This window comes from Oncorhynchus gorbuscha, linkage group LG25 (assembly GCF_021184085.1).
Source record: "Oncorhynchus gorbuscha isolate QuinsamMale2020 ecotype Even-year linkage group LG25, OgorEven_v1.0, whole genome shotgun sequence".
Classification (NCBI taxonomy): domain Eukaryota; kingdom Metazoa; phylum Chordata; class Actinopteri; order Salmoniformes; family Salmonidae; genus Oncorhynchus; species Oncorhynchus gorbuscha.
In genome coordinates, this window is record NC_060197.1 from 2134220 (window position 1) to 2146706 (window position 12487).

Here is a 12487-nt window from a genome sequence, read left to right on the forward strand (position 1 = left end):
TTTCCATCAGAATGACATAAACACGTAAGCCAGTGCCTACATGTTCCAACAGGTCTACACGTAGGCACGGGTTGTTTTTGCAGATGGTTTTGCAGATGTTGACAACCTCTCTGAAGTGTCCAGGGTGGGTGGGACTGGGGGAGTCCATGTGGGATAGGGAGAGGGGATTTCAGGGAAGAACTGATGGATGAGCAGAACCAGTGGACTAATGCGTTTCTCACATTGTACCAAGCTGTAATCCCATACACTCCTCCTCATCTTTTCCAAAGACCAGACATGGCAAATTCCTGGCGCAGACAGTCCACAGACAAATACACCGTCCACAGTGAGGAACGTTGGACTAATTTGGTGAAGCAATTCAGTTCAAACGCAGAGGCTGAGAAATCACGAAAGTGCCGGTGTTGAGGGAGGGATACTTTAAAACATTTAGTCCCTCACGTGGAAATATCTGCATCTGTTGGTTTTCTTGTGTAGTTTTACACGGAAGACATTTCTGTTTTAATGTGTAGTAGGAGTGAACTGTTAGCATGCTGGCTATGTAAAGTCGTATTTGGGATGGGATCTGTGGTGTCGGCTAACTTGTGCATGCCCAATTAGAGCAGACACTTTCTACAGGCTCCAGGTCAGCTAATTAGCTAAACGTCTTTAGCGAGTATCACTGAACGGGTTGCCAGACGTTCAATTTTTCCAGCCTGTTACTCGTAATAAGATCCCGCAGTTATAGTCAATCACACCTTGCAATTGCTCCTCTTTCACAAATAATATCGTTGAGAGGGCTATATTATATTTGACACAGTGGTTTTCTTTCAGTGCTATTCTGCCAGTGCTTCTATATGTCTAGTCACTCTAGAATATTCCTGGATATTCTTTGACCTAAACAAGAGACCTACCTCAAATGAAATTTGAACCAATTGAAGCATGGGCGGCAGGATTTATAAAACCCCTAAATTACCTAGATGACATGTATCATATTAGTCTTTACAATATTGCTCACGTCTTACTGTGTTTTTGCACAATCATTCTCACTGATCCCAAATCCAATATAATTTCCTCCTCTTCCTCCTCGCCATTTCCGTTGGAGAATAGCTTGGAGCTCTTGCTGCCGTGTCTAGACAATAAAGCCCTTCATAAAGTCATGGCCCACACTTCCTCTTCCCTGCATTTGGAAATGTTTCATGAAAGTTTAATCAGCTGCCTGGCCAGGACGTTCGGCTCAAAGGCCCATCCTGGGCACCTTCTCCAGCTGTTCTCACTCTGCGCTTTCTTTCCTCCTCTGTTAAATGTTTTTGTCTCCCCTCTCTCCCTCCCTCCTTTCTCTATTTTCTCTGTCTGAATAGTAAATTCCTGGGATCATCAACTAGATTCAACCATGGGACGATTTTTTTCTTGAGCGGATGGTCATGATTACTAATCATTTGTAGACTGCAAATTGATTTCAAGAAACCCAAATAGATATAATATTTGACTAAAACATAATCATTTAAAATATTGCTTACATTTGTATACAATCCGTGTGTCTCTGTACTATGCATTAGAATACTTGGGAAGAGATTTCCTAAATTAAAATCACTGATTTCCTGGTGTTTTTATATTCTTATATCCAACAATGAAAATCATTTTTGCTCAGAAAACTTTGGGGCAAGTTTTCTCCCTAGTCTCCTTCCCATATCCTTTATTCTCTTGCCCCCTGTATTCTCCATCTCCCCGCTTCGTTCTCCCTCCAGGATCCAGATATCCCCGCTCTGCTCCTGGCCTCCCTGGGCCTACCCTGTTTATCACACACAGAGAGAGAGAGAGAGAGAGAGAGAGAGAGAGAGAGAGAGAGAGAGAGAGAGAGAGAGAGAGAGAGAGAGAGAGAGAGAGAGAGAGAGAGAGAGAGAGAGAGAGAGAGAGAGAGAGAGAGAGAGAGAGAGAGAGAGAGAGAGAGAGAGAGAGAGAGAACGGAATACATAAACAGAGGGCCTGAAGGGATGAAGGGACAGTAGAGAGAGAGGTAGGGTGCTGCAGTGTTAACCCTGTCAATGTTCTTTGTGTGTGTGCATGTTGCTCTGTTTGTGTCACTAAGTGCCTGTGAGTGTTAGTACTCAGTAGCCTTACATTCTTGGTTATCAAGGTGCCTGAACGATTCCCTAAGCTCCAGTCAGTCCTGGACTGACACTATGATAAACAAAACCTATGAAGAGGTCATGTGCATTGCTATGGCGATAATGATTGGGTACAGGTCGACGTTTCAGCTAGGGCCGGGACAATATCAGTATCACCATAATTTTTTCCATTATAAAAATTAAAACACAAAGCAGAACAAACTCTTTGGTTCTTTAAAAACCTGCTGTGCTGTTTAAAAGTAGCCAATGAACACTTCCGAAAGGACAATCCCCACAAACCCATACCCCCACCCTTACCCGCACACGCACACACACACACACACACACACACACACACACACACACACACACACACACACACACACACACACACACACACACACACACACACACACACACACACACCACACCCCCACCACACCCATACCCCCACCCACCCTCACACACACTCCCCCACCCTCACCCCTACCCCCACTCTTACCCCCCACCCTCACACACACACCCTCTCTCTGATCCAACAGTGGATGTCAAAGGTACAGCCTTGAGGAAATAATATTAAAAACAATACAGAATCTAATAGGGCTTTCTCTTTCTCTCCTCCTTGGTCGCAGGGAGCAACTGAGACTGTTAGAGCACTGTGGACCAGCACCAGAGAAGAGTACTGGAGGACCAGACAACCACTACTACCCCTGAGCCAAGCATCACCTGGCCATACACTACCAACAAACACCGTTTGGAGAAGCAGGTATTGTTTTTCCTGAAGAGGGGTGAAAGGCTGAAAGGGGTGTGGATGGGTCATCCTTTTCGGATCTTTTCTTCTGGGGGGCATTATTTTCATCTGGAGAGACTGATATGAGAAGTGTTCTGGTCTTTACCTTTGATCTTGTGCTGCCAGTTTCTGTTCCAAAATGTGTTCAAGAGATCTAGCTGTATTTTGTGCACTTTGCTGCAGTCTTGCAGGGGGTGTTGCCATTCAATTAGAATTAGAACACTATTTTGTGCAGTTTGCTGCAGTCTTGCAGGGGGTGTTGCCATTCAATTAGAATTAGAACAAGATTTTGGTACAAGTGTACTCGCAGATTGTTTCTTAGTTAAATGTCTCTCTTGAAAAGTATGTTTTGAAGTTTGTTAGTGGAAAGAAATAATGCAGTAACAGATTGATAATGACAGCAGTGGAAGAGTTTATAGAAATGTTTGTGGTCATACACACATCCTTAAAAACGTAGGTGCTGGGCTAAAGAATGAAACATGAAAAGAACAGAGGCCTGCATAATGAATATGCTCCCAATTCACCACCTTTTACTGGCAACGGTTCAATCCAGCACTGAACATTGTCAGGTTAAGAGCAGGTGGTAAATTGAGAGCATATTCAGTGTGCGGGCCTCTGTTCTTTCCAAGTGGAAGAGTTTATTCCACAATCAGTCTCATGTAAATATCCATAGATACTATTGTAAAATCTGCAGAGATAAAAACTGCATCATGTTTTGATATTCCAATGCCAGACCTAGTTCTGCTTTCCAGAGCCTTGTAGTCTTATGTTGACACGGGGCTTGTTTAACACAGCTGTAACTGAGCTGAATGTCATCAATGCTGGAGAGAAGTCCATTTCATTTCAGCGCAGTCATCAAGTAGAGCTGAACCCAACTGAAGCCCGTTCAAACACAGTCCTTTAACTAATTAACATAGCTGGCTTTGACTGGAAACCTCTTCCAGGAAATTGACATTATCATACTCCTCCACATGTTTCCTTTCAGATTGTCAAACAAGGAAGTGGCCAACATTTGTTTTTCCATCTTGCTTTGTTCCATTCTGCAACATAATCAGAAGCCCTGAGTCACAAGTTAATAACAGTGAGATCATGAAAACTTGGTTGTCGCTTTGCCATTAAATCAATAGTAATGTAGTTATACTCATGAAAATCCTAATGGATGGATTCCCTTGTGGTGCATATCTGCAGTCTAATCTTTCATTTGATTAGAGACATCTTATTTCCATCAAGACGAGGTAAAAACATGACTGAAGTATTGCCAAGTTACTGTGGTTGGTTTGCAGTGCAGAACACTTCATTAATTGTTATTGTTTGTCCATTTCATGCACATTTCTCATGACCAGTTTTACTATATAGTTACTGCTGATGTGTAAGTGCCTCTAAGGAGAAACAGATTATTTTTTTAAATTAAATTAAACCCTTATTTTATAATGTAAGTTGACTGAGAACACGTTCTCATGTACAGCAACGTCCTGGGGAAGTGTTACAGGGGAGAGGAGGGGGGATTAAGGAGCCAATTGGAAGCTGGGGATGATGTGTAGGTGTGGAGCACTTGACTCTGGCAATGACCGACACCACTATAGAGTGGTGGGCGTATGCTGAGGGTGTCTTTTCAACAGCGAAGTGTTTTGTGATGATGATGGAGATCAAACAAACTGTAGACCGTTATCTGAGAGCATGTCAGATGAGATGCTGTATATGCCAAACCAGAAACTCACATATTTTTATTATAAGTGGCCATGATGTAAACAATATGCATCACTGATTTGCAACTTCCAGGTTTTGAAAACAGCTAAGTCTTTTTAGGATTTTTCTATTTTTGAGTGAAAGGAACATGGTGTCTGTTCCCATTGAGGTAAAATAACCTGTGAGGAGATAGGCACCGTGACTCAAGCACAGAGTGTTTCTACCTCTCACATTGTGTTGAGGAGTGACTGTATTGTGTACTAGCAGCTTGCCAGACACGAGACGATCCCTGTTGGTCTCTCGCGGCACATCTTGGATCAAGGCTAGCTCCAACCTGGACAAGCCAATCAGATGGGATTATCCCAAGGTGGGCCTATGGCAGCTTCAAAGCAAAACAAAATGACCTACCCATCCCAGCTAGCCCAACCCCAATGCTAACTTGAGAACACTTTGCCAACCCAGTCTACACCTTTTAAATCCCCTTATTTTCACTCTAACCCCACCCCATTAAGTCTCATGTCTGGACAGACCAATCTGTACTTAATTGTACTGGGTTTGATGTCTTTTAAGGTCAGAGTCTGATTGTGTCCGATTGTGCTGGAAGATTGTTGGGTGGGTCCGCATCAGAAAGGATTTAAACAAATCTGAATCATTGGCAAAAGTCCATTTGTTCCCACAGTGTATCATTTGTTTGGAGTTCTCTGAATTCCAATTCAGAGAACTGTCAGAAAGAACACCAAAAGAACACCAAAAGAACACCAAAAGAACACCAAAAGAACACCAAAAGAACACCAAGGACTGAAAGACATTGTCAAAGCCATACGTTGTGAGTGGGATTATCCTATTGTCGTGAATTGGCCCAAAAGAGGGCCATCAGCACATCCCTTATCATGCCAACACAAGGAGACACTGTGACCATATTTCTCCTGGGTTTTTATGGCCAAGTCACTATTATGAGGAACACATGGTTTGCTATTGCACCATTCCGCACAAAAAAATGAGGAGACGTAGATTTGTTTCTTTCAAACAGAGTTGAGTTGTTCCATTCAGACATCGCTGCCTGATTAGTGCTAAGAACATTAGAGATCACAGCAGAACATTTACCTGAAGGACATAAACAGAGAGATGGTGCCAAATGCCAACTATGGGAGAACGGGGAGTGGAGAGAAGGGTTAGGGTGGTTTCATAGTGAGTTATAGGCCCATATTAGCCTGATTTTGAGTGGGCCAAGTCTCACAGCCTCAGCTACCACACCGTCGCAGGCTTAACAGGGAAAAAATCACCACATGGATTATGACCTCTGATTACAGGCCTCTGATTGGCCGAGAGGAACTACAGTGTGACTGTCAATGAAGGGTTCCCACCAACTGAATGAAGACACCGATGGTACAAATACAGGGGAGGTGAGAGGTGTTTCTCTGAGTTTGGGACTGCAGTTGCTACCACATTTCTTGAGCAAGGCAGAAACAGGGCGCAAAGACAGACTTTGGAAAATCACTTGAACTCAAAGGTACGTGTGGGTCTAGGGGATGATTAAATTGGGTTTCCAGTTTGAGGAAAAGTAGGTATAGATCTGACTTTGCTTGCAAACTAATGGTAACAAAGACAATGTGAGTTCAGTTCTGGGAGGTGAAAGTTGAGGCACATTGAGTGGCTGGACCTTTGGTGATTTTCTGCGTTCATTTGTACTATACTATAGGTAATTGCACTGAAAAACCAGAGCTTGTGAATGGATTTGAGGCTTTGAACGAGTGAGGCTCTGGAGAGATTCCAGTTATGGTCTTTACGGCAGTTTGCTTAACAGGAATTTCCCATTTGACAAATGTGATAAGTAAAAGTAACTTTTCCTGACCTTGGCCAAACTAAATACTAGCAGCTATAATTATGGTCAGGTAGACAGTTTAACCCAACAGTTGGGTTTCTAAGGTTAGAGGCATGGACACATGGTGTTCCATAGATCTTTGGCCCCATACAGTGAGATACGAGATGCCAGGGGCCCCAGGAACAGGTGAGCGGGCCACGTCTTTGAAGTGGGCCCAGCCATAACCAGGCCTGTTGAAAATGAGTTCCAGACCAACGTGTGGAGCACACACCAAGAATTTAAACCAGCACCAGATGACAGTTGAGAGGAATCAAGCATTCTGGGACAGGATGGGTGGATGTGCTATTGCAGAGTTAAGATGCCTCTGAGTTATTGTCTGCCTCTGTCAATCTCTTTGTCACTTTGGCTTCCTGTCTCGCTATCATCCCCAGTTCCTCTTTTCTCCATGTTTTTCCTCTTCTATGTAGGTTAATTCCACTTTCTCTGTCATGATTGCATGGAGAATGTATCTGCTTTTATATGCATCTGTGTACTGTATGTATAAATGTTTATATGGCATTCCACGGCTAGGTGTGTTGGTGGGTACATTAATTCATTACCAATGTCAGGTGTAACAGATTGTGCTTCATCCACAACAGAGTCACGTGGATTTGGTTTGCTCTGTGTTTTACTCCTAAAGGAGCACCCAACCTCAGGCCAATCTCAACTACCTCTTGCATGTGCCGATTTGACAGATTAGCATCCAATCAGAAGTATTCGTGTAAGGCCATTAGCTGACCTGGCAGTGCGTCCTGTCCTTAAGAAATCTTATAATCTCCCATGGACCCAGTGGACAGCTGGCCTGACCACATGATGTGCCAACGCTCATTAACTTCAAGTAAACTCGATTGCTAATGACCTTGCTTCAATGCAGGAGATTTGAAGCTAGCTACGGCTAGTTTGGGCTAGCCATTGATGGAAGGCCTGGCAGTTTTTTCAATAAGGGACTAAATTAACGAGACACCTGGAATCGTTGTTGTTTACATGTGAATGAACTTAAGGCAGCTTGATGAACACTTGCACACTTAATGCACCATGTCCAAATAAGCTCATCTGTACTTGAAAGCACTTAATCTAAAATAAGGTGAGAGGAAACGAAAACAGGATAGGTCACAATGAAGTGCTAACCCCTAGTCCTCAATCCGGTCCATGTTGAGTTATCTTGGAACATGCAGAGATCATCATCTGTGTATTTGGGTCGGTGTGTTTGTTCAACCATGCTCTTGATCTTGTCTTCAGGGTTTGTGTCTGTGCCTGTATCTGTGTCTGTGTTTTGCATAAGAGTCTCATCTCATGTGTTTTCTCTCTTCTCTACCCCAGGCTGTGTTAAGATGGCGCTTCTCCTGGCCTTTTCCTCCGTCCTCCTTCTGGTCGGTCCCACTCTGGCCCAGAGCCCTGACATGTCCTACGGCGACTATATGGCCCAGTTACAGGCCTGCCCCAAAGAGTGCCGCTGCCCACCCAGCTTCCCCAACGCCGTCTACTGCGACAACAAGGCTCTGAAGCGCATCCCCACCATCCCCCCACACACATGGTATCTGTACCTGCAGAACAACCTCATCGACGTACTGTCAACAGATGCTCTCCGCAACGCCACGCAGCTGCGCTGGATCAACCTCAACCGCAACCGCATCACCAGCGAGGGCATGGAGGAGGGTGCCCTGGCCGCCATGCTCCGCTTGGTCCACCTCTTCATGGATGACAACCTGCTGAGCTCCGTCCCAGCCAACCTGCCCTCCAGCCTGGAGCAGCTGCGCCTCTCCCGCAACCGCATCTCCAAGATCCCCGCCGGGGTGTTCTCGGGTCTGGATCGGATGACACTGCTGGAACTGCAGGGGAACAAGCTCCAGGATGACGCAGTGACCGAGGTGAGCCTCAAGGGCCTGAGCAACCTGGTCCAGATCAACCTGGCCAAGAACCAGCTTACCACCATGCCCCTGGGCCTCCCCATCACCATCACCCAGCTCTTCCTGGACAACAACGCCATTGAGAAGATCCCCGCTGACTACTTCAAGGGTCTACCCAAGGTGGCCTTCCTCAGGCTCAACCGCAACAAGCTGGGAAACGGCGGGCTACCCAAGAATGTGTTCAACATGTCCAGCATCCTGGACCTGCAGTTGTCCCATAACCAGCTAACTCAGGTTCCTATGATCCCCTCAGGCCTGGAACACCTCCACCTGGACCACAACCAGATTAAGAGTATGTTTTTGACACTGTTATAGTTTCATTGATACATTGACTGATTGCCTGGATGGTTATCTGATGATTGGTTTGAAATCCAGATAATTATATTATTATAATCAATGGAAAATATTTTTGATGAGTTGTATGACCGTTTTGCTAAGATGGTGTATTTGCAATTGCAGGTGTGAATGGATCTGATATCTGCCCTGTGTCGGCTGATGCTCTGGAGGGCTATGTCACTGAGGCCGCTCCTAAACTCCGCTACCTCCGTCTCGATGGCAATGAGGTCAAGCCACCAATACCCAGAGACCTCATGATGTGCTTCCGTCTCCTCAGGTCCATCGTCATATAAGAAACACACTTCCACCAGCCAATCGCATCTAGTTATAGTCTCCTGGATCTAAGGGCAGATGATTACTAACGAATGGAAGTGACTATGCTAATCTATATGGATTTTTGATCTGTGGACTACACATTTGCATACTTATGTTGACAACTACATGTTAGACGCCAGGGTTGGGGTCAAACTAAACTCTGTCAATTTAAGAATTAATGCAATGAATTGGTCAATAGAAAATAATGGGTCATTTTCAGTTGTTGAATTGAGTCTCCTGAATTGGTAGAATGGGAATGGAATTGACCTCAACCTTGTTGGGTGAAGGTCACCTGACAATCTGTAGATAGTGTGATTGGACTGCACTACTGTCTTTTGACCACTAGTTGTGCCTTATGTTCGTCCTATAGTCACAAGTGCTTAATGCAACAGTGCAGTATGTCTGAGTTGCTGAATGTGCTGTTTCAATACAGCACACATTGATCTGAAAGTGGTAGAAAACCTTGAAATGGTGTTTTTCCAAAAAAGACAATAATTTACTATGGCAATGTGATTGGGACAAGATAAGAGGAATATTGTTTATACACCATATGCATTTAAGGCATGTTGAATCTTCTGATGACTCGTTGTCCCCGTTCTCTTTATTTGAGTGGAAGATCATCTTTTGTGAATACCAAAATAATACTTTTGAAACATTTTATACTGCTCCTCTCTGACGGAATACCTTGAATTGATGATATCAGACTTGGAACCAAATGAAATGCTAATTATTTTAATGTCAAGTTCTCTGTGAATATGAATATGTTGAGCTAACTTTAGACACATGCTAGTCCACACAAACATGCAATTGTTTGCTCTTTCACGTTTAGCTCATTTATTTCATTGTCTGTTTTTCACTGAATTCATTGAATTCTTGATCACTGTCTCAAATGTGAAGTTCCATTTTGTACTCCACGGGTCAACCTTTTTGCAGTCATCTTACGTATTTCGCAAATGCCAAAGCAATGTTGGAATGCTTACATTTTGTTAAGTTGTGAATTCCTTATACAGTCAATAATATAAATAAAACATTTTTCTGGAAAAACATTAAACGAAAGAAGAAATATGTTATATTAATCACCTTCACTTCTATAGACACACTCACAAACACACAGACAGACACACACATACAGACACACACAGACAGAGAGAGACACTCACACAGAGACCTAGAAACCACACATTCTTTGAGTGCATATTTGCAGTAGTCTCTATGACTTACTGCTTAATAGTTGGAGCGCTAAGGTCTCCCAGAATGCACTCCCAAGCCGCTGGCCTGGTAATGATATCATGAAGGTGTTGTCTCTCTCATGATCTCTCTCAGGACACATTTCCACCATTCTGCTATAGCCAATGTTTGGTGACCGATGGAATCGACAGTACAGTCAGAGTACTATTCTTGCAGGAATACCACAACAGTGGCAAACACACTCAGTAATGCAACAACGTGCAAGAATTGACAGGGATTGTTATTGTGTGCCAGAAGCAAGCATTCCTCATGTCAGTTGTGATCAATCACTCTCGCTTCATATCGACCTTCTTCAGAACTTTCTCTCCCTCTCTAAATCTCTCTTTCCTTTTCATGGTTGGTGTTTTTAATTGATTGTAGCTTCATATTTTAGCTGGTAACAGTCTCAGATTAAAATATGAATCAATTAACCTCCATCATAAACCAATCCCTTCTCAGAATCATTCTGGGGTTAGTAAAATCAGAACTCCACCTGACACTGAGTGTATAAAAACATTACGAACAACTGCACTTTCCATGACCGGGTAAATCCAGGTGAAAGCTATGATCCCTTATTGATGTCACCTGTTATTAAATGCACTTCAATCAGTGTAAATGAAGGGGAGGAGACAGGTTAAAGAAGGATTTTCAAGCTTTGAGATAATTGAAACATGTATTGTGTATGTGTGCCATTCAGAGGGTGAATGGGCAAGACAAAATATTTAAGTGCCTTTAAACGGGGTATGGTAGTAGGTGCCAGGTGCAGCAATTTGAGTGTGTCATGAACCGCAATGCTGCTGGTCATTTTTATGCTCAACCATTTCCCGTGTGCATCAAGAATGGTCCACCACCCAAAGGACATCCAGCCAACTTGACACAACTGTGGGAAGCATTGGTGTCAACATGGACCAGCATCCCTGTGGAATACTTTCAACACCCTGACAAATTGAGGCTGTTTTGAGGGCAAAAGGGGGTGAAACTCAATATTAGGAAGGTGTTCCTAATGTTTTGTACACTTAGTGTATGTCACCATTCCTGGTAGCAGGTGTAGCACGATTCCCAACTATTCCCAATGATTCTAAACGATTCCAAACGATTCCCAGCATTCCAGCATAGTTCAATTTCTCTCACTCAGCAAAAACTCCAGTTACTTGGGAAAAAGAAAGAGATAGGTTTGGGGGGTCGAGTGAAAATTGAGGCCAGAAAACCAGAAACGTAGGATTAAACTGACACATGAAAACTAGTAAGGTACTTCCAGTCTGTGTCTACTGCTCCGGCCTGCGTGGAAGTGGGAATAGCAGGTCCTAGGTCAGTTTGTATTTCCCTCCTATCGGATTAACATTAGGAATTAGAATTAAGTGAGTTGACCCTGGATCTGCATTTAATTCCAACCTCTGCCTGATTGGGCCTTGACTGTGCTGCACCAAGACCCAACCACAGATACAGGATTTGATTTCCCAGTCCAAGTCTTGAACAATAGAAATTGAAGATAGAACTGACCTGTGGTTAGGAGGAAACGTAGCTGAGTTATACCAGTGTATGGAGAGCTGAGGCCGTTCTCCTCCAGGCAGGGACTTCCTCTCAGCAGCGTGCTAACAGAGGCTCCTCACAGAGGCCCCATTGTTTTCTGGGGCCCTGTAGATTCCTCACCACACATGAAAGCCGCACATGCCAGAGTTTCACCTTATGAAAAGGAAGACAAACATTTCTGAGTCACACTGCGTGTCTGATTAAGCCACGCACCCCTCTAGAAAAATAAGGGCTACTCTTGTTAGGGATTAAGATATTTTGTCCATTTGGGTGCTTCTCTCTCACTCTCTCTCTCTCTCTCTCTGTGTCTCTCTCTCTGTGTCTCACTCTGTCTCTCTCTCTCTCTCTCTCTCTCTCTCTCTGTGTCTCACTCTGTCTCTCTCTCTCTCTCTCTCTCTCTCTCTCTCTCTCTCTCTCTCTCTCTCTCTCTCTCTCTCTCTCTCTCTCTCTCTCTCTCTCTCTCTCTCTCTCTCTCTCTCTCTCTCTCTCTCTCTCTCTCTCTCTCTCTCTCTCTCTCTGTGTCTATCTGGTGTCTGTTGATATAGCAGGTTCCCTGTGTGTGTGTGTGTGTGTGTGTGTGTGTGTGTGTGTGTGTGTGTGTGTGTGTGTGTGTGTGTGTGTGTGTGTGTGTGTGTGTGTGTGTGTGTGTGTGTGTGTGTGTGTGTGTGTGTGTGTGTGTGTGTGTGTGTGTGTGTGTGTGTGTGTGTGTGTGTGTGTGTGTGTGTGTGTGTGAACAGTGTTCATGGTACTG

At 44.0% G+C, this 12487-nt stretch overlaps 1 protein-coding gene across 2 annotated transcripts; it reads left to right on the forward strand.

Moving 5' to 3' along the window:
* Positions 1-2624: 2624 nt before the first annotated feature.
* On the forward strand, positions 2625-10025 carry LOC124014320 (keratocan-like). 2 transcript variants are annotated; one of them, XM_046329171.1, is made up of 3 exons: positions 2625-2850; positions 7742-8620; positions 8788-10025. In XM_046329171.1, the coding sequence occupies exons 2-3, from the start codon at positions 7753-7755 to the stop codon at positions 8955-8957; spliced, it is 1038 nt and encodes a 345-aa protein (XP_046185127.1). In that variant the 5' UTR covers positions 2625-2850; positions 7742-7752; the 3' UTR covers positions 8958-10025. The 2 variants fall into 2 exon arrangements, with proteins under 2 accessions (XP_046185127.1, XP_046185128.1); XM_046329172.1 differs by lacking the exon at positions 2625-2850 and adding an exon at positions 5921-6070.
* Positions 10026-12487: the final 2462 nt, after the last annotated feature.

Excerpts from the sequence above, each read along its gene's own strand:
- LOC124014320 (XM_046329171.1), top strand. The coding sequence starts at position 7,753 with ATGGCGCTTCTCCTGGCCTTTTCCTCCGTCCTCCTTCTGGTCGGTCCC. Across the intron at positions 8,621-8,787 it reads GGACCACAACCAGATTAAGA|GTGTGAATGGATCTGATATC; the intron begins GTATGTTTTTGA and ends TTGCAATTGCAG.